General features: G+C 48.3%; 2 protein-coding genes across 3 annotated transcripts in view; both read left to right on the forward strand.

Annotated features, from left to right (window-relative positions):
- The first annotated feature begins 25 nt into the window (after window positions 1-25).
- On the forward strand, window positions 26-18,125 carry CHEK2 (checkpoint kinase 2). Of its 2 annotated transcripts, none has more exons than XM_083717861.1 (14): window positions 26-471; window positions 1,423-1,547; window positions 1,783-1,930; window positions 4,630-4,723; window positions 5,034-5,142; window positions 5,928-5,981; window positions 6,977-7,038; window positions 7,656-7,755; window positions 13,408-13,494; window positions 13,910-14,073; window positions 14,459-14,574; window positions 15,755-15,840; window positions 16,997-17,077; window positions 17,947-18,125. In XM_083717861.1, the coding sequence occupies exons 1-14, from the start codon at window positions 207-209 to the stop codon at window positions 18,028-18,030; spliced, it is 1,575 nt and encodes a 524-aa protein (XP_083573987.1). In that variant the 5' UTR covers window positions 26-206; the 3' UTR covers window positions 18,031-18,125. The 2 variants fall into 2 exon arrangements, with proteins under 2 accessions (XP_083573987.1, XP_083573986.1); XM_083717860.1 differs by having other exon boundaries at window positions 33-471; window positions 5,925-5,981.
- A 222-nt stretch (window positions 18,126-18,347) lies between these two features.
- The window catches only part of TTC28 (tetratricopeptide repeat domain 28), a gene marked incomplete at its 5' end in the record, with an annotated part of 120,188 nt that continues 117,684 nt past the window's right edge, over window positions 18,348-20,851 (forward strand). The window contains 2 exon segments of the mRNA XM_083717842.1: window positions 18,348-18,368; window positions 18,371-18,526. Of these exon segments, the coding sequence (XP_083573968.1) occupies window positions 18,348-18,368; window positions 18,371-18,526 (177 nt within the window).

The raw sequence follows: 20,851 nt of genomic DNA on the forward strand, positions 1-20,851 counted from the left end.
TGGCTCAGGCTCGTGACGTAGGCCTCCGGGGGCGGGGCTGCCGAAAAGGCGGGAGGGAGCCGCCAGGTGCGCCGCCGGGGCTGGGTCTCCTCGCCGGGAGAGTCGCTGCGGAGAAGGCCTGGGCCGGAGGAAAGCGCCCCTGCCCGGCGCTCGCTGCCCCTCGCTCTGCCGCGTCGGCCGGCAGCTCCTTCTCCCGGGAAGCCGCCATGTCCCACCAGGAGCCCGGAAGCGCCTCCCAGCCGCCGCCGCCGCCGCCGCCGCCTCGCGCGCCGGCGGAAGGCTCCAGCAGCTCCAGCGGCACCCCGGGCGCCAGCCAGTCGTCGTCCAGCTCCGGCACCCTCAGCTCCCTGGACACGCTGCCCACGCAGGACCTGCCGCCCATCCCCGAGGACCCGGAGCCCGGCCCGCCGGAGCCCTCGCCGCAGCCCTGGGGCCGCCTCTTCAGCCTGGCCAGGGGCTTCCCCAGCTGCGGTGCGTCAGCAGGCGGCCCTCTCGCGCCGGCTCCCCTGGGCGGCCTTCAGACCCGAGGAAGGGTCCTCTGCCGAAATCAATCACAGCATATAGTGCGTCTTCAGGCTAGGGAAAATACGCTGCTGTTGCCTCTTCAGAATCACTGCTGGGGGAGGGAAGAGCAGGCGCAGGCAGACTCGGCCCTCCAACTCCCTGACCTCTGTTAGCTAGGGATGAGTTGTAGTCCCAAAACATCTGGAGGGCCGAGTTTGCCTATGCCTGTTCTAGAGGTGCGTTTGCTCTAAGGGAGATCCGCCCGTGCCAGCCAGAGAGCCTGTTCCTTTACACCAGGTGGGAAAACTCAGTGCAGCCAGCATCCTCCACTCTGGAGTTCCAGAAGAACCAGATCCAACTGGGATATTGCTTGTTCAGCTGGGATGTGATCTTGTACCCTTTTCTTTTATATGAGCACTCGGGAATAAGGCTCCCAGCCCAGCTACTCGCTAAGGCGTTTCCTTGTGTTAGAAGGAAAAGGTATCGGGAATTCATCTACATCTTGGCCAAACTGCAGCAATTCTGGTCTTCCTCTATATTTGAACTGCTGTTCATTATTTTCAGCAGTTCACTATACTTTTTGCTTCCTTCTTTGTCTCTTTGGATGATTCCTCATTATCAGGGACTGGGGTTTTGCTGGGAATCACCTTTTCCTTCTGTTAATACTGTTCTGGTCTTTGATGCCAGCAAACAATTGCCCTTCTGGTGAATAAAAGTAAAAGGAGAGCTTGTTTATAAACCCATGTCAGATAAATCTCTGGTAGGTTTTAATTTCTCAAAGCTTTTTGATTCAGATGGGGAGATGCCTACTATGCTTAGCCTCCTTTGCTCTTCTCAGACCCACAAGAGGATGCAGGTGTGTTTTCCACATGCTGTTTCCTTACTTGGGTTTTGTGCTCTTCTTTTCCCCCACCCTAGACTGCGTGAAAAATGAGTACTGGTTTGGGAGAGACCCAAGTTGCGACTACAGTTTTGCTAAGCTGAATCTGACGGAGACAGAGCTTTATAAACAGTACAGCAAAAGGCACTTCCGCATCTTCAGAGTAAGTACTGCAGAGATTCCTTCTTGCTTTCTGCTCTGGGCAACAAGTTCCACTTGGAGGAAGTTTTCTGGTGGCAGTGAATGGGTGTGCCTGGGTTGTTTGCCCTTCCGGCTTGCAAGGTTTATGTGGGGCTCTTTCTGCAGAATTTGAACCCTTCCTATTTCCTCGCTTGTGATTCTGCTGTGAGGGAGACCCTGCCAAGTGGACTCTCCTAGCTCACTGTCCTTCCTCCAAGGAACCAGGGCCCGGAAGCTGCCACGTGGCCTATATTGAAGACCAAAGTGCCAATGGGACTTTTATCAATGGAAAGCTCCTTGGGAAGAGCAAGAAGCTTCCCTTGGCAAATGTTGCTGAAATCTCGCTCTCCCTGCCCCACAACAAAGGTAAGATTCCTTGCAAACTCCCTGGCTTACAGGGGCATTTTGGGTAGTGAGTGTAATCCAGTTTTCAACCTTCATGGTTTTATAGTGACACAGCTTGATGAAATAGTGTCAAAATTAACCCTGAATGTAATGTAAGAGGCAGTCTGTATCAGAAGAAACGCCTCGCTCTCTGTGGGTGATAATCTCCCTCTACTCCTATTCCCCAGTGGCTGCTGTTCAGAGGGACGCACTTGGAGCTGTTGTGTAGTAGTGCACAGGTAGACAACGAAATTCGTTGGCCCAACATGTAGGGATGGACACTAGCTTGGATGGTCGTTGTTTTTCTAACTGATTTTTAATTTCAAGTAAGAAAAAAAAACCCATACAAAGAAAGCAGTTTAGTAGTAGTACAGAAAGGAAATAAAAACAGCGTCTGATGGTTGTAGTTTTAGACCTTTAAATAAAGGCAATCCAATGAAAGTGTCTCTCCATAAGTCCAGTCCCTGCCTATTGATATTCCTTTTGTGACATAATTAATTTGTCCATAAGCACAATGTCACATATTTGCGAAATCCAGGCTTCAAAAAGATTTGCATTTGCAGTTTTCCCATATTTTTGTGATCACTAATCTAGCTGCAGTTCATAAATTGAGGATGAGGTCTTTATTGGTTATGTTCTTAAACTGAGGGGTAAAATAAGATAGGAATGCCAATTTGGGGTCTTATAGTAGTGATTGTCCCATTGTTTGATTAATTGTTTGAAAAACTTTCCCCAAGGGAAATTTTTTTGGGCAGAACCACCACGTGTGCACTAGATAGCCAGGTAAGTTGCATTCCCACCAGCAAAAGTTGGATGTGTTAATTCTGTATAATCTAGCTGTATGTAGCATCAATGTGCTATCTTAAAAGCATGTTATTGAGTTCTAATTGAGATACCGTATTTTTCGCCCTATAGGACGCACTTTTTCCCCTCCAAAAGTGAAGGGGAAATGCGTGTGTGTCCTATGGGGCGAATGCAGGCTTTCGCTGAAGCCTGGAGAGCGAGAGGGGTCGGTGCGCACCGACCCCTCTCGCTCTCCAGGCTTCAGAAAGCTATCCGCAAGCCTTGCAAGCCGCGCCGCCACCCCGCTATTCCCCGACGTGATCTGGGGGCTGGCGGGGGGGGGGGGAGAAGCAAGCTTGCTTCTCCCCCCCGCCAGCCCCACAAGCTCAGGGGATAGCGGGGAGGCGGAGCGCCACCACCCCGCTATTCCCCGACCTGATCTGGAGGTGGCGGGGGGGGGGGGGAGAAGCAAGCTTACTTCTCCCCATCGCCAGCCCCACAAGCTCGGGGGATAGCGGGGAGGCAGAGCGCCGCCACCCCGCTATTCCCCGACCTGATCTGGAGCCTGGCGATGGGGAGAAGCAAGCTTGCTTCTCCCCCCCCCCGCCAGCCCCACAAGCTCGGGGGATAGCAGGGAGGCGGAGCGCTGCCACCCTGCTATTCCCGGACCTGGTCTGGAGGCTGGCGGGCGGGGGGGGGAGAAGCAAGCTTGCTTCTCCCCATCACCAGCCCCACCAGCTCGGGGGACAGCAGGGCAAGCCGCTGCCCCACGGAGGCTAGAGAAGCTGTCCCTGAAGGCAGAAGAGGGAGATGGAGCGCTCCATCTCCCTCTTCTAGCTTGGGGATGGCTGCGCAAACCTGGGCGGGAAAATTTTTTTTTTCCTTGATATCCCCCCCAAAAAACCAAGTGCGTCCTATGGGCCGGTGCGTCCTATAGGGCGAAAAATACGGTAGATCCACATGGTAGTTTATTCCAAATTTGTTCCTCTAATTCTTCTTCAAAATCTTTCCCCCATTTCAGTCTTAATGAAGTGAGAGGAAGAGTAGCCAATTGTGTGTGGATTTTATTTTATTTTACTTTTTATTAAATAAGAAACTTTATTGTTATTACTGTATTGTCATTTTCATACAGAATGGTTATTGACATAAGCACATACAAAATGCAGTAAGAATGATGAATGTAAAAATACAAGTAGAAAAATAAAATGAGAATACATAGGGGAGGGGATAACTGGGAGACAACTGAGAGTGCAACGCCGCGTACACCTATCACATATAAGAAGAAAAAGGTGAGTCAAATTATGTGTGAGGATTTTCTATAGTTGGGAGAGATTCCCTTTCCCAGTGGGTTGGTTGAGTTGTGTAGTTGCTCAAAACTATTTAAGTCGTGTAATGCTTGAATCTTATATTTGGCTGATTTAGAAAATGTATAATCTGGTATATCTCTAATCAGCCACATCGTATATCTTCCAAAACAAAGGAGCAGTTGATTAGCTTGGCTGGTTTTAAAAGGGGAATAAGCAAATGCATTGAGGACAGGGCTGTCAATGGCTTTTAGTCATGATGGTTGTACTATCTCAGATATAATATTATCTGCTGGAGATCATGACCCAAAGAGGGTTGTTGCGCTCATGTCTTGCTTATGGGGTTCCCATATTGCCCTCCACCTTCTGCAGTGAAGGCAGACTTTCCTGGTGTGTAGCAAAGCAATTTGGAAAGGGATCGCATTCTGTCAGCATTATTAGCATTGTTACATATACAAACACGTTGTTCTTCTGACCTCTTCCATTATGTTTGGCCACAACACTGAGCACTGGAGATCAAGAAGAAAGTTGTATGTTTTCCTTGCAATAGTAGTTATTGGTCTGGGACCTCCTCTCCTTCCTCTCGCTTTCCAGTATTTGTATTCTCTGACCTCATGGAAAGTGATCATCAGCTGGAGCATCCCAAGGAGCTCACAGACAAATATATCATATCAAAAACGTTGGGCACGTAAGTTCGAGTCTTTCTGCCTGCCTGTCTTACATGTTTTCTGCAATGCTGTCTTTAGGGAAGACCACTGAGAGTTGCATCTGTGGGCGAGGGGTGGGGGAGTGGGCATCATGAGGTTTCAATGGTAGCCCTCAGTGGAGGTGAATCAGCCTCCTCAGTCTTCTGCTCCCACATCAGGGGATGAGAGAGGAGAGGACTGTCCTCTGAAGCTCTCTTTAAATCTGGGGCACTGCAGGCCTTTCTTTCTTTCACAGTTTCACCATCTAAATGTTAGAACCCTAACCTTGAAGTAGCCTCCTTTTTCTGCTAGTGGTGCCTGTGGAGAGGTGAAGCTGGCCTTTGAAAGGGACACCTGTAAGAAAGTGGCCATAAAAATAATAAATAAACGGAGGTTTATGGCAGATGTTTTGCCGGAGAATGTAAGTATCTCTTTGTTTTTGTCCTCTGGGCAGGGAATTTTTGATGGAGGGAAATATTACCTTAGGTTGTCACCTGTGCTCTGTAGATGATTAAACATTGTTTGCTTTGACTGCTGCTGATTAAGATGATATATGCAAATTTATTTGTGCTAAACAAATTGTGGATAACTCACAATCTTAAATGACTCACATCTCAGTCCTAAACATATAGCATGGAAGAATCAGTGGAACTTTTGTGGCATGTGCTGAGGTTTGTGGCCCTAGTGGAATTTGTAAAGTTACCTGATTATTGTGCCTATGTGAGCTTTTGTTTCAAGAAAAGCATTGACTGGTTCAGCCTCCCCCAGGGTGCATGTTTTAGACTACAGTTCCCATCAGCCTCTGCCAGCAGGGCTGTGTTGCCTTTAGCTGATGGACATCTTTACCCAAAACATCTAGAAGGCACCAGGTTGAGGAAGGCTGGCCTAGTTTCCTTTTCTGTCTCTCAAAACAATCTCCCTGATACAAATCAGGCGGTTCTACAACTCTGTGAAATTTCAAGGACTCTTCTGCCAGCTGAGCCGACTGCCTTATGTTTGGCTTTCCTGCTTTTTTTGCTGCAGCAGTGCAGGCTGTCTTCAGCACTTTTACTGAGGGCAGGAGGCTTGATGTTCTGTCAGTGTGTGAGCTTCCTTCTGTTTCACTGTCCTCTTGCACCATCAAGCACCCTCAAGCTAAGCAGATGGGCTCATACTAAAGCTGTCCAAGTGACCTTTACACTTTGATGTTCCATTGTCTAAAAGCAGGACAAACCTTTTAATGTGGAAACGGAAGTGGAGATTCTGAAGAAGATTGACCATGTAAGTGGGCCCTTAAACCAGGCAGCTTTTAAAATTATTTTTACCTCCCCTCTTCTTCTCACTAAAGGCTAGGGCTGGGTGATATCTGGTTTTCAACTTCACGATATGTCGCCAGCTAAACATCGTGATATCTTGATATGTTACAGTGTCTGAAATAAGCATGGAGCTGGTTTTCAACTTAGTGATATATCACCAGCTAAACATTGCAATATACTGATATTTCATAATGTCTGAAATAAGGATGGAGCTATGTAGAGGCATTGGCTGGCTTCATGGTTGCTTCCACATTGTGATTTTTGCATGGCACACACGCACACTCATGATTAGCAATATATTGCCAGGTCAGAAATTATGAAACTGATATCATGTTACGGACTTGAACTGGTTTTAGATGATATATCGATATATTGTCCAGCCCTACTAAAGACCTGACAGTGGTTCTAATTTATCTCATATGCTACTAGCAAGCCCATTTTCTCGGGGCAGATTCTGATGTCTGCAAAATGGAATCCACTGTGCCCAACAGGCAGAGTATTGTGGGGCTCAGCCTCAGAGGAACCTAAAGGTGTTCAGAAGCACAACAAAAATCTTAGGGGGAAAATCGCTTAAACGTGGGAGGAATTGAGACCAGGGAATGGTGTTGGCTGACTGACTGTTGAAAGGCAGGGAGGAAAAGTAATTTAATTTGAAGTACCTTGGGAGAGGGCAACGCAGGCTGGAATGGTGAACAGCAACATACCATGCTGCAACAGTTTATTGCACTTCCCACTTATTTTTTTACTCAGTGGAGTGTGGCGGTATATTTAGGTCCTATGGTGGAGATGTCATTCTTGCCCTTTGACCTCACATTTGTAAGCATTTTCCTTTGAACTGAGAGTTCTGTGCTGTTCTTTGGCTTCAGGAAAAAAGAGCTGCTTTTGGAGGGTGTTGCTTTCTCCGAGAGCGGCTTTTTCCTAGCAAATGTTTGGATGTTTTCCTTTCCTTCCTTGCTACAGCCTTGCCTTATCAAGATAATAGACTTCTTTGAAGGAGAAGACTTTTACATTGTTTTGGAATTGTAAGTTATTCTTCTTTGTGCTCTTTTGGGCGGAGGGAGCGGTTTTGTGCCTCAGGTCTGTGAGTGGCAGTGTCTAAAATGAGCAGTTCAGTGTGGCTATAATTAAAGAAGAAGAAAACTCAGGTGATGACTGCTGGAAAGAGAAGCTAAGGAGATGGAATGAATGGACAATCTAGGCAGCCTTTCTCAGGGGCTGGATTTGTATTGGAACCAGCCCTCTTCCTCCTCGTTCAGCTGTTGTTCAGACTGTTCCATGTTTAGTGCTCAAAATAATCCCTGTGTGTAGAGGTTCTCATCTCAGAGTCAACCGTGCTCACTTGATGAAGGAGGTTCTTGATCACAAACAAGCCTCTTAGGCTCCAGGCTGCTTCAGAATTTTTCTTGTCATTTTGGAAGATATCCTTGGTCATAGAGATTTCAGCCTACAAAGACTGTCTCTCCCCTTGGCTTCCTTGCTAGTGTTTGGCTAGTCTTGGAAAACTAATTCTAGATCTTTGCATGCTACACTGAAGAATTTTGTATCCAGTGATGAAAAATAGTTGCTACTTTCCATCATGAACACCATTTCCATTTTTATTTTGCCTTCAAACATGGGTTTACTCTGCTCTGTCTTTCAGGATGGAAGGTGGAGAGCTATTTGACAAGGTTCTGCGCCCAGCAAGACTGAGTGAAGCAACGTGCAAACTTTATTTTTATCAAATGCTTTTGGCTGTGCAGGTACCCCTTAACTCTGCAAAACTGGTTGTCTCCCGGTAATGTAGGGTGAGCTTGGCTTGATGACTGTTAATGTATTCACTGGTACAATCTGGAGTCTGCTTTGTTTCTTGCACCACATGGATGCAACAGCCTCTTTTGTTAAACCTTCTGATGAGCAAAGGCTGTTGTGTAGCTGCTTCAAAATATGGTTAACTAACCTTGCTGGACTGCAGTTCCCCTCATCCCTGACTATTGGCTGGCTAAGGATGATGGAAAGTGGGAGTCCAACCTGGAAGTCTACAGGTTAGTTGCCCCTGATGTAGCACATGGAAACATTTACTGCATAGACCATGCAAAGTCTCTAAACAGAAGTGTACCTCTCTTCATCACTTGGAGAATTCACAGAAAGACATTACATCTCTGCACCCTGAGGAAGTGCCACAGCTCAGTGACAGAAAAGATAAGAGCAGTTTGCTGGATCAGGCTGGTGGACCATCTAGTCCAGCATCCTGTTCTCTTTTTTTATAATAATTTTTATTAAAGATTTTACATTACAAAAAATAAAAAACAGAAAAAAGAAAAAATATCCAACAAAAATTGTTAAAAACAATCCTTCTTTCCATCTCCTTAATTTTCATTTACTTGTTTCTCGGACCTCCTCATACCACCCTTTTTTGTATTCCAAATCAAATTATTAATTCAACAATTTCTTTCTCTCTTTTTGATACCCAAATCTTATTCTTAAATTGTTACAATCTTAGATTTTTTCTTATATAAACCCATTTTTTCGTATTCTTTTAACCCATCACAGCTAGAAACCGCTTAGTTCCAATCCAACATTATTCTAAAATTCTTTAATTTTACAATGTCTCTGTAAATAATCTTTGAATTTCTTCCAATCTTCCTCCACTGACTCTTCTCCCTGGTCTTGGATCCTGCCGGTCATTTCCGCCAATTCCATATAGTCCATCACTTTCATCTGCCATTCTTCCAAAGTGGGTGCCACAGAAGTCAAGCAGACGCCTGTGGGAAGCCACGCATGACCCCAGCACAAGAGCCCACATGTCCTGCCTGCCTTGGACTGTGGAGGTGGAACATGGCCTTCAGGGCTAGAAGCCATTGCTCACCTTATTCTCCATGAAAGAGAGCCTTTTGTTTTATTCCACGACTGCTAAGCTTTCTCAAGAGTTTTTTATATTATTATTTAACAAAATTTATATACTGCTTGATTATAATAAAACCTTTAAGCACTTAAAAATACAATTATTAATAAGAGACAGTTAAAGCAGGTGTTTAAAAGCAACCAGAGTCTTGGATGAGGTCCAAGTACACTTTGCTGGCTGGATCACGTCTTTAAGCTTGTTGACATTCTTAAAGAACACTAAAAGGTTAGCAAGACAGCATAGCAAAAACAGTAGCATAGCAAAACAATAGCATAACATAGCAAAACAATAGTGATTATAATAATGTACAAAGCCCCCACATTTCAATACAGTGGTACCTCGTTTTGAGTCCGCCCCATTTAGCATCCATTTCATGGAATGTCTGTGACAAACCTGGAAGTGCCAGAACGGGTTACTTTTGGGTTTGCTGCATGCACAGAAGCATAAAACCACTCCACGCATGTGCGCAGAGCGGCGCTTTGTCGAGTGTCCCTTTCGTCAAGCGGATCCTGGACTCAAAACGAGGTACCACTGTACTATAAATATAACAAGATTACATAAACAACATGCAGCATCCAATAGCAAAAATAACAAGGGAGCCTCATAGTTTCACCTTAGTCCTGGACACACACTTCCCATGATGTTGCTCTCATCGGCTGGGTGAGGACTGAAGGGCCTGCTCCCTTCCAGGGCCTTCTCCAACTGGCCCAGGGGGCGTGGCCCAGGAACAAACTTTTGGGGAAGTGTTCTGCCATTGCTTCCCTGTTCCAGGTGGTTAATGTGTTTTAAAATGTCCTCAAGCAGTCGGTGGCAATTTAAATTTTTATTTCTTTTTTTCCTTTTTTCCTTTGTTGGGGGTGGGTGGGATGTATAGTTGGTTGGGGATTAATTTTAGTATAATTGTTCTGTTCCTTTTGTTGTTGTTTTATTGGTTCTGTATAGTTTGTGTTTTGTTTTTAAGGGGCGGGATCAGGGCTGCCTGGGAGTGGGGCCCCAGCCAACACAATGGCTGGGACAAGTTCCACAGGGGGGGAAGCACTGGGACATCCGATCTCGGTGATCATGGGCAGGAGGAAGAGTTACGCTAAGACCAGACCATGTCATTACCAAGGAGGCAGGTTTAGTCGTTGTTTGAAGACTATCCCTGCCTCCGGGTCTGGCCTTGACCGGATGGATACTGGAATCAACAGGGGAAACCCACATGACCTGAAAGTGTTGCTGTGCAATGCCAGGTCAATGATGAATAAAACCACTGCCATCCAAGACTTGATTGCGGATGGAGGATTTGACCTGGCATGTGTGACAGAGACCTGGTTGGAGGAAGCAGATGGGCCTGTCCTTGCCGTTGCTTGTCCACCAGGTTTCTCTTATGCACAGCAACCCAGGTCATGTGGGCGGGGGGGGTTTGCAGTGATTTTTAGGAAGTCACTAGCTTGCACCTGGCGTCCTACTGGGAAGATCCAGTTCTCTGAGTGCATGTTCTGGAAGTTGGGCAATAGGGGCAGTACAGGATTCCTTTTGGTGTACCGACCTCCCCGCTGCACCAAGGATTCCCTGTCCGAGCTGCTTCAGGTCGTGGCGGATTTTCTCCTGGAGACACCTAGTTTGGTTGTCCTAGGGGATTTTAACATCCATGCCGACACGACCTTACAAGGGGCTGCTCGGGACTTTGTGGAAAGCATGGCCTCCATGGGGCTGTCCCTGAATAAGTCTGGCCCAACCCATAGTCATGGACACGCCTTAGACCTGGTGTTCACCTCTAGTGACGTGGGTGATCTGACACTAAGTAAAAGTGAAACAAAAGAAGTGCCATGGTCAGATCACTTCCTGGTGCAACTGGACTTCTCCGCGACCCTTCCCCTCTGCAGGGAGGTGGGACCAATTCGGATGGTCTGCCCCCGCCACTTAATGGATCCAAATGGTTTACAGAGAGTGGTAGGGGATGCTTTATCCCATGTGGATGGCCTTTCAGCTGATTCCCTGGTGGCCTGCTGGAATGCGGAGTTAACTAGGGCTATCGACTGTCTGGCTCTGAAGCGCCCTCTCCAATTGCATGGAGCCCGGACAGCCCCGTGGTTTTCTTTGGAGCTGAGGGCGATGAAACAATCGCTGAGACAGCTAGAGCGTCGGTGGCAGAAAACTCACTCCGAATCTGACCGGACACATGTTAGAGCTCAACGTCGAGCCTACCAAGTGGCGATAGCGACGGCGAAGAAGATTTTCTTCACCGCCTCTATTGCATCTGCAGAAAATAGTAGCAGGAGACTCTTTGAGGTGGTTCGCAATTTAACGGAACCACCTTTACCACCGGGGCCTTATAAAGACCCCAAGATCTCCTGCAACGATTTTGCAAAGTTTTTTGCAGATAAAATCACTCATATTCGGAAGGAGCTAGACACCACCGTGGGAGCAGGGCTGGGGCGGGAGAGTGCTAGAGCTCTGTCTGGTCAAGTTGCATGGAATCAATTTCAATCCGTTACCCACGAGGATGTGGACAGGCTGCTTGGGCGCGTGAAACCAACCACCTGTCTCCTTGATCCTTGCCCATCCTGGCTAATAAAAGCAAGCCGGGAAGGGCTGGGCGATGGGCTCTGCGGGGTGGTGAATGCTTCCCTCTGCGAGGGAACATTCCCAGATCCGCTGAAAGAGGCGGTCATTAAACCGCTTCTTAAAAAAACATCATTAGACCCGGCCAGTATGGCCAACTATCGCCCAGTCTCAAATCTTCCATTCTTGGGCAAGGTGATTGAGCGGGTGGTTGCTGAACAACTCCAGGCACGCCTGGAGGATGCGGACCATTTGGATCCCTTCCAGTCGGGATTCAGGCCTCACCATGGGACTGAAACTGCCTTGGTCGCGCTGGTTGATGATCTCCGGCGAGCTAGGGACAAAGGTGAGAGCTGTTTTCTAGTTCTGCTGGATCTCTCAGCGGCCTTTGATACAATCGACCATAACATCCTTCTGGACCGTCTAGAGGGGCTGGGAGCTGGGGGCACTGTTATACAGTGGTTTCGCTCCTTCCTCCTGGACAGTGTCCAGAAAGTGGGGAGGGGATGAATGTTCAGACCCCTGGGTCCTCACTTGTGGGGTGCCTCAGGGTTCCATCCTCTCCCCCATGCTTTTTAACATCTATATGAAGCTGCTGGGAGAGATCATCAGGGGGTTTGGACTGGGTGTCCATCAATATGCAGATGATACCCAGCTCTACCTCTCTTTCAGATCAGAACCAGTGAAGGCGGTGAAGGTCCTGTGTGAGTGCCTGGAGACGGTTGGAGGATGGATGGCGGCTAATGGATTGAAGTTGAATCCTGACAAGACAGAAGTACTGTTTTTGGGGGACAGGAGGCGGGCAGGTGTGGAGGATTCCCTGGTCCTGAATAGGGTAACTGTGCCCCGAAGGACCAGGTGCGCAGCCTGGGAGTCATTTTGGACTCACAGCTGTCCATGGAGGCACAGGTCAATTCTGTATCCAGGGCAGCTGTCTACCAACTCCACCTGGTATGCAGGCTGAGACCCTACCTGCCCGCGGACTGTCTCGCTAGAGTGGTGCATGCTCTAGTTATCTCCCGCTTGGACTACTGCAATGCGCTCTACGTGGGGCTACCTTTGAAGGTGACTCGGAAACTACAACTAATCCAGAATGCGGCAGCTAGATTGGTGACTGGGGGCAGCCGCCAAGACCACATAACACTGGTCTTGAAAGACCTACATTGGCTCCCAGTACATTTCTGAGCACAATTCAAAGTGCTGGTGTTGACCTTTAAAGCCCTAAACGGCCTCGGCCCAGTATACCTGAAGGAGCGTATCCACCCCCATTGTTCTGCCCGGACGCTGAGGTTCAGCGCCGAGGGCCTTCTGGCGGTTCCCTCATTGCGAGAAGCAAAGCTACAGGGAACCAGGCAGAGGGCCTTCTCGGTAGTGGCGCCCGCCCTGTGGAACGCCCTCCCATCAGATGTCAAAGCGGTAAATAACTACCTGACATTCAGAAGACATCTTAAGGCAGCCCTGTTCAGGGAAGTTTTTAACGTGTGATATTTTACTGTATTTTTGGTTTCTATGGAAGCCGCCCAGAGTGTCTGGGGAAACCCAGCCAGATGGGCAGGGTATAAATAATAAATTATTATTATTATTATTATTATTATTATCATGATGTTGTTTCCACTGTGGAATCCTCTTCAGATTTTTCTATTCAAGATTGGGAGTTCAAGGTTTATTTTCTTCAAGATCAGCTCTAAGCATTGAACTTGCAATGTGGACCTGTTATGTTGAATTGTTCTGCTACATTCTGGGCAATATAGATCACACACCACACACACACACACACACACAAAGTTGTCAGTTGTTTTTGTTTATGAAGTGCTTGTGGCTGTGCCTGTGAGGGGGGTTGACTAGGCATGGAAGGCAGGACATGGTACTCTAAAAGGAGCGGAGATGCCACTTGCAAAGGTGTGTGAGCCACAACAATCTGTTAATTGCATAATATTCTTTCTCTTTTTGGCGCTGTGCAAAGTATCTTCATGAAAAAGGCATTATTCACCGGGACCTGAAACTGGAGAATGTGCTGTTGTCATCTCCTGAGGCAAATTGCCTTATAAAGGTGAGCAAGAGTTGTCTAAGAATTCAACCCTCCCCTCCTCAACCCACATCATGTGTTTTAAACAAAGTTGCTCTGCGAGATGCTTTGACCCAGGTCTCTGATGTCGATAGCATTCCAGTGCATGCCACTCAGTTATCATGGAATGAAATATGTAAGACAGAGGCCACGAGTGCAGGGTGTGTTTGTGAAAGACCTTGTGACTTTGCTTGGTCTCCCAGGCCCTCTTTGTCTCTCCCTCCGCAAAATCTTGCCTTCCAAGGTTTTGCTTTGGAGATGAAACTATTGTCTAGCAGTTTTTTTACATACCTAGGCAAGGGTGGCTTGGGACACATGCAGACCTTCATTGCAAGAAGCAAGTTAAATGACTTCTGAAGTTTTGATCAATCTATTCTTGTTACTTTTCTTGTTGTACAAGATAACAGATTTTGGTCAATCCAAAATTCTTGGAGAAACATCCCTTATGAAAACATTATGCGGTACACCTGACTATCTTGCTCCCGAAGTTCAAAATTTTGCTGAGACAGGAGGTTATGGGCGCTCAGTGGACTGTTGGAGTCTGGGAGTCATTCTCTTTATTTGGTAAGAAGCCCAGGAAGGCTGACAAAGGTTTGTGTCCTCCCATAAAGTGTACCTGTTTGTGGGTGAAATTTTGAACACATTGACTTGAAATACTTTTAATTTTTAATTTTTGTCTCTTGCCCTTCCATGGAGAACTAAGGCTGAATTCTGTGCAAGACTTACTTGGATGTGAGTTCATTAAAGTTAGTTTGACTTCTGCACATGTAGGCTCAAGCTTTAGTTGCCTGTTAACCTTGTAAGAATCCTGTAAGGCTGAGTGAGGGTTGCATTTCCAAGCGCTGTTGTCGCCGTGGAGTTGAGCCTCCAATTCCCACTTCAGACATTGTCCCTCTGCCCCTCGTGGGTTTTTGGCTGCCATGTTTTTCTTCTTGTTTGTCTCAATTAGCCTCTCCGGATATCCACCCTTCTCTGATAAAAATGCTCGTCTGTCTCTGAGGGAGCAGATCGCCCAGGGAGAATACTACTACTGTGCAGAAATATGGCAGCATGTGTCAGAGGAGGGTAAGGCATTGGTGTGACCCTGCTTGACAGGACAGAGGTGTGTCTGTTGACCATAGAGGCACCAGCATTCCTTAAATGAGAGAGCTGTCTAAAAGACTTAAGCGTCATTGTGACTCAAGCAGAAGGTTGGTGGTTCCAGCCTCTCCAGGAACAGCTGTGGGCAGGATTCCTGCATTGCATGGGGTTGGGAGGGATATCCTTCGAGATCCCTTCCAATTCTACAGTGCTATTAGTGCAAGGCATGTTGGCAGGGACTCAAACAAATGACACAAACTGAACTGCTGGGGTCTTCTTCCTTGCATCAAAGGGAAGCCTGGCTAAACAATGGCGCTGAAAGGAACTTCTTGTCTCTTGAAGGCTACCTGTGGCTTCCAATAGGGAGCCAAGGAGACTTACAGCATCCTCCTGGCCCTCAAACAGGTGAAAAAGGTGAGGTACCTTTTCCTCTCCCACTTAGGAAGCAAGGGCAGCAAAACCACACAGGTGTGTTCTGAATAGCATCTTACAAGGTAACTGGCGTATGGGTTGGCACTAAGTGCATCTGCATCTCCTCAGCCACTGTGCCATGACTGGTGATGTTAATGGCAGATGCTACCGCAGTCAGACTTCCTTCCTTTCTTGCTTGGGGTTGTGGCAAGGGCTCATGGCATCATTTTAACCCTGGTCTTCTGGGTCCTAGTGCACTTAATATCCCTCCATGGTATTCTGCATTCCAAAAAGATGTAGAAGTGAGTAAGTTGTAGGAGTGGAACAATATTTTCCCATGGGTTTGGAAATTTATGGGGTCCCTTGTTAACAGTCCTTTTTGGCCCCTGTAAGACTAACCGATTCAGGCTTTGTTCCTGTACATACTTATCACAGAGCAATCCCCTTGGAATTAAATGAAGCTTATGTTTGAGTAATGTACAGTTTCTTTGGCCTGAACCCACACTAGAAATTGTGACAGCAGGAGCCTCTTCTGAATATAGGTAAGGTATTTAAACATTGAGTACTAACTACAATGTTTATGTATCAGCTGTTCCTTTGCAAAGGAGGAGGACAGGGAGGGAGCCAGAACAGGTGGGGGCCACGGATGTTTTCTCCAAGCAAAGAAGCAGGTGTGGTAGGCTGGACTAGAGGGGCCATGAGGGTTTCATTCTGTTATTGCTGAACTACAGCACATTTTGCTTTGTTGTTTCAGCCTTTGACCTCGTGCAGAAGTTGCTAGTGGTGGATCCACGGAAGCGTCTTAAAATAGAAGAGGCTTTAGAACATCCCTGGCTTCAGGTATATGCTCACCTGAGCTGTCCTATCTAGGTAGAACAGGACAGGATGATTTTGTTCATTTGTTTTGTTGAAGATGTTTCTCAGCGGCCCCTCATAACAAAATGCATCACAATCCACAGTAGACCAGCCATATATCAGGCAGGACTTTAACAAGCATTGAAAGCCCTTATTTTGAAGTGGAGGTGGTTCCATTTGCTGGGTGCCACAACTGAAAAGTCCCTTCTTCAAATTGTGGCATGATAAGACCTGAACAGGCTGTGACAGCCAGGATGACCTCCTTCAACAGTTTTAGTGTATGGAATGGTCTGTATTGGACAAATACAGGTTCCAAGTTGTTATTTTTAAAAAATATATTTCTACCCCACCTTTTTCCCTGACAGGACCCAAGGCAGCTTACAAATAAAAGCAATAATTGCTACAAACCTAGAAAAGTCAATAATTAAAAAAGCACTTAAACATTAATAGAATTAAAAGAATAAACATAAATGAAATCTATTTAAAACATACAAATAATTATAATAAAACCATCATGGCACCAGCCCTTTCACTAAAAGCAGTCAGTTCCCAAAAGCCTGTTGGAGCGAAAAGCTCTTTACCTGCTGATGGAGGGACATGTTCTTAGCGCTTTGTATGTCAATGAAAGACAGCAAATGGTCAGTGTGTGGAGTCTTCACAGGGACACCATGGCAGTGAAGATAATGCCTTGGCAATATGAATGGAGAAGGGGAGCTGGGTGTATAGCCCCCTGAGGGGCAGGGGCTTGTACCTTTGGCCAAGGCCAAAGACCGCACTCCACCTTGTTTACATTTCTGCTTGCTGAATCCTGCAGATAGATTTCCCTCTCTCTGAAATATAGTGGACTGGGGGTCCGTCTGCAACCTGAAAAGTGTCTGAGGCAGAAAATCCAAATAATTCCTCCCACTGTAGTGGGGAGGGAATTTACTAATAAACTGACAATTTGATGCCCTCCAATAGGTACCCCAGAATATGCTGCCTGCCTGAGGCTGGAGTCTGCTCCATCCCGATTCTTGCCTCCCATTGCCTGCCTTGTGGCCCAGACTCGTTCTTGGCTGCTTCACACTGTTAATCAACTGCTAGAATTATGCCACCCTATGATTTCATTTTAAATATATGTGCAAATACATATTCTCCACAGGATGAAAATATGAAGCACACTTTTCAACGGTTAATCACTCAAACTCAGGAGCTGGTGCCTGCATCAGAGGCCTCAACTTTGGTATCTATTTCTCATGATGGGTTGCTTGAAGAACTTGTGAATTGATTTTAGAAAACTTTGGGGGGATTTTCCTTTTTTTAAATGGGAAAATAACTTAATTCAACACTGGCTTGTGCTCAAGCAAGCACAGGCATCTGGGAGCGCTGCTGCATGGTGCAAGGAGCCAGAGCCCTTGGGTCACCTGAGGCTTTGGGTAGGGGTTTTGACAGGTGAAGCCGTAGATAGACCACTGGAGGGCTTTGTGGGGGGAAGATGAAGAGTGAGGGGGGTGGTAGCCCCAAACAAAAATAGTGCAGTATAATGGCTTTGTATTACAGGAGTGCATTGACTACCCATGAAGGCACAAATACAATGGGCATTTAAAGAAGTAGAACAGAGTCCTACAACCGTATGCTAAAACCAGCCAAATCTATATGGCAGCAACATAAAATGGTCACCAGATATAAGATGGAATAAACTGAAGCAACTTTTCCAAGGGGGGTGGGAAATGGACTTCTCACTGAGGCTAAAAGTCCTCCAAATATTTTGGAATATTTGATAGGCGGTGTCTCTTTCAGAGCGGCTGGTCTGCTTTCTCTGTTTCATTTGATCCTCCTCTTCTAGATAATGCAGTCGCTTCTGGAGGCAGAGTGGTGCCTATAATGATGGGTTGTGCCAGTTCAGGCCCCCTGCCCAGCCACAGTTGGCAGCAATCCATGGTTTGCAAGCCCACTTGGTTGCTGGTTTGCCTTGTGGACAGCAAACCATGTTTTCTCCAATCATACGAGGGGCTTTCTTAGGCACCAGGGAGTGTCTGGAGCACTGCTGCACCCTTCCATGGCCTTGCAGCAGGTGGTTCCACAGGTTAATCCTCCTGCTTTCTTTTTCAGCCACCCACCAGCAGGAGGAAACGGCGCCACTCGCAGGAGCAGGCTGGTCCCTCCAAGGTGCAAAAAGTGAAGATGGCTTCTTAAGGGCTGTTTTTTAAAAAAGAAAATTTTATAAGTTTATGAAGTTCTTTTAAATTGTAGTACATGAATATTTTGGTAAATAAAAAGCTTTCTAAGACTAGCCTGACCTGGTTAATTGTGAAAAACTCCCACTGTGTATACCGTGCCTGCCCTACCTGGGGAAGGGGGGCGAGTATAAGCGATCCCTTCCGACGTGCGCGCGTCGGTCCCTGTCCTGCCCCGGACTTTCTGCAACTTTTCGCCTGCAGTTGGAGGGAGCGGAGGAGGGGCGCGGCCGCCCCCGGCCCCCCCGGCGGGGCGGAGCAGCGCACAGCCCGAAGATGGCGCCGATGCCGCCGGCGGGGCGGGCGCGGGGCGGCCGGCGGGCCGAGGGGGCGTCGCAGCCGCCGCGGTGAGCCGAAGCGGGGCCGCCATGGAGCCCGAGGCGCCGCGGAGCTTCAGGCGCTGGCGCCGAGGAGGCGGCGGCGAGCGGGACCCTCGCGGGCCCCTTCTAGCCGGGGTGAGCGCCGGGCGAAGCTGGAGGGACGGGGGGACGAAGCGGGGGGCGGATTCGGGCGCTGGGAGAGGAGCGGGTCGTCGGGCAGGCGGCGATTTCTGGCCGCGCCCAGCGCCACGTCCCGGCTGGATGGGGCTCCCGGCGCGGGCGGGCGCCGCCCCTTCGGTAGCCCCGACGTGCCTGGGGCAGCCCCTGCCGGGAGGCGAGCGCGCTCTCGAGGGCGCCCCGGGGGCCGCCGCCGCCCCCTGGCGCCCGGGTCGCGCCTTCGGGGCTGCCTCTCTGGCGCGCCGGGGTGAGGGCGCTCGGACAGCTTGGCTCGGGGGAACTAAAGGCGAAACTAAGCCAACTTGACGCGTGTGCGCTGAGGCAAGTTGGAGGGTTGGGTGATAGTTGCACATTGTGAGGTGGGCTTGTTTGTTAGCCCCTTGAGTATAAAAAGCGCCCCCCCCTCCAGTGTTTGTGCAATTTTTATACAGATGGGTATGGATCTCTCCCCCCTCCCCTTCTGGCCTGCCTTCTTTCCGTTTCCTTGCCTTGCCTTTCCCTTGCAGGATGGGAGTTGTAGTCCAAAACATCTGGAGAGCTCCAGCTTGGCTGAGGCAGCTCCTGGTGTAACTGAGTTGAGCAGAGCAGAGTTTCCAGATCCAGGGAGCTGCCTTGCGCCAAACCAGGTCGTGGGCTCATCTCCTTTGGTAATGCACTTCCAGCTCCAGTGCCAGAGAAAGGCTTTTCACTCATTTGCTCCTTAATATAGGGGTGCATGAGTACACACACACACACACACACACACACACAGAGGAGGCATCCAAGTTGCACAGTTTCAGCTATGCTTGCCCCACGAGAGCACACCCAGCACTCCCAGAGCTGTTGTGCTGCTCAGGCCTTGCTCCCTGGGGGGGGGGGGGGCTGCTCTGGGACTGGTAGGGATGCTCTCTCCCCAGCACTCTTTGGCTGGCTGGCTAGCTGTGGGGTGGCTTCAGGGGTAACATGATTGCGCAGTTTTCGCATATATATGAAAAGCAGGGCTGGCTCAGGGAGGGTGTCCTGCAAGGAGGTCTGGCACTAAAGTGGTTAATAAAGAGCTGGTTGAGAAAATGCTCTCTCCTTCCTGGGGTGAGAGGGGAGAAAGTGCCAGAAGCTGAAAATCCTGAAGAGTTGCTCTTCAGCTTGTTTCACTTCACAGCGGGGGGCGGCTCCCCCCTGAAGGAGACCATCTTATCCGGCATTGTCTTTGGGAGGCCTTTGGAAGAGCTGGGGCTGTGGATGCTCTTGAGTGGGAGCTGCAAGGGCACCAGGTGCCGGCCTGCCTTTTCTTACATGGGCCAATGATGAGCAGGTGAAGAGCAGCAAAGCTGTTGTTGCCTTGCTTGTTTTGCATCAAGTATGAAGGGTTCCTGCTGTTCTTCCAGTCCTTACATGCAGCCCTAAGGGCTGAGCGTGAAGCTTCCTAGCGAGAGGGCAGATTTATTCCTTGCCTCCTAAATAAAAAGTAGTAGAATTAGTGCGGCCCATCAGGCAGCTGCAGGTTCCATACTAGTCAGCTGTCTCCATCACTGGCTTAGACTGGCCTTGTGCAGACAGTACATTTTCCTTATTGGGTCCTGCTGCCAATTAGCAGTTACTCCAGGCCATTTGAGTTACTCCTAGGCTTTCTGAGATGCTTGCAGGAGCTGTGGCTTCTGTGCAAAGTGTCTCTGGGTCCCAGCACCTGACTTACGTTGGGCCAGCTGTCCTCATGCTGTCCACCTGATTCCACCAGGTACAGATGCCGGCAATGGGTGGGAAAGCAGGAGGAGACTGAATGATAGGAAGGAGGATGAATTATCCGCACGTTGGGACAGTTTGAAGCTAGCTTTGCTTACACCCCTTAAAGAAAAGGTACTGGAAGACAGTGATGCCTTCTTCAAGGAACACATTCTCTCCTTGTAGATGATCTTCCTTCAGCAGCTTGTAGGCTTCTGTCATAGCCATAAATGAGAGCTTGGCCTCGCGGATGCAGGAATGTCCCCAGCCTCAGAGTTTGCACCACTTCCAGTCCAACCTGTGTGTGCCAGTTTGCTTGCCCCTTAGCTTCCTTGACTTTGACTTTGCTAAAATGCGGGGGGTTGTTCTCGGGGAGTGTTACTGTGGCGTTGCAGAGAACATGTTTTGCCCTGACAGCTGACTACTTTCTCCTCCAAGAAAAGTATTTGTACTGCACTGGAAACGGATGAAAGGATGTTCAGTAAATAACTGAGGGTGGTGGGGTGGCAAGAAATAAGCATTACTATTCCTTGAATCAGCAGTTCTGATAAATGTAGGTAAGGGCTCCTTTCTGAGCAGCTACAG

The sequence above is a fragment of the Podarcis gaigeae genome (assembly GCF_964106915.1).
Source record: "Podarcis gaigeae genome assembly, chromosome: 16".
Lineage (NCBI taxonomy): Eukaryota > Metazoa > Chordata > Lepidosauria > Squamata > Lacertidae > Podarcis > Podarcis gaigeae.

Coding starts and splice junctions, on each gene's coding strand:
- CHEK2 (XM_083717860.1), top strand. CDS start 207: ATGTCCCACCAGGAGCCCGGAAGCGCCTCCCAGCCGCCGCCGCCGCCG. Junction 472..1,422: donor CAGGGGCTTCCCCAGCTGCG/GTGCGTCAGCAG, acceptor CCCCCACCCTAG/ACTGCGTGAAAAATGAGTAC. Junction 17,078..17,946: donor CATCAGAGGCCTCAACTTTG/GTATCTATTTCT, acceptor TTTCTTTTTCAG/CCACCCACCAGCAGGAGGAA.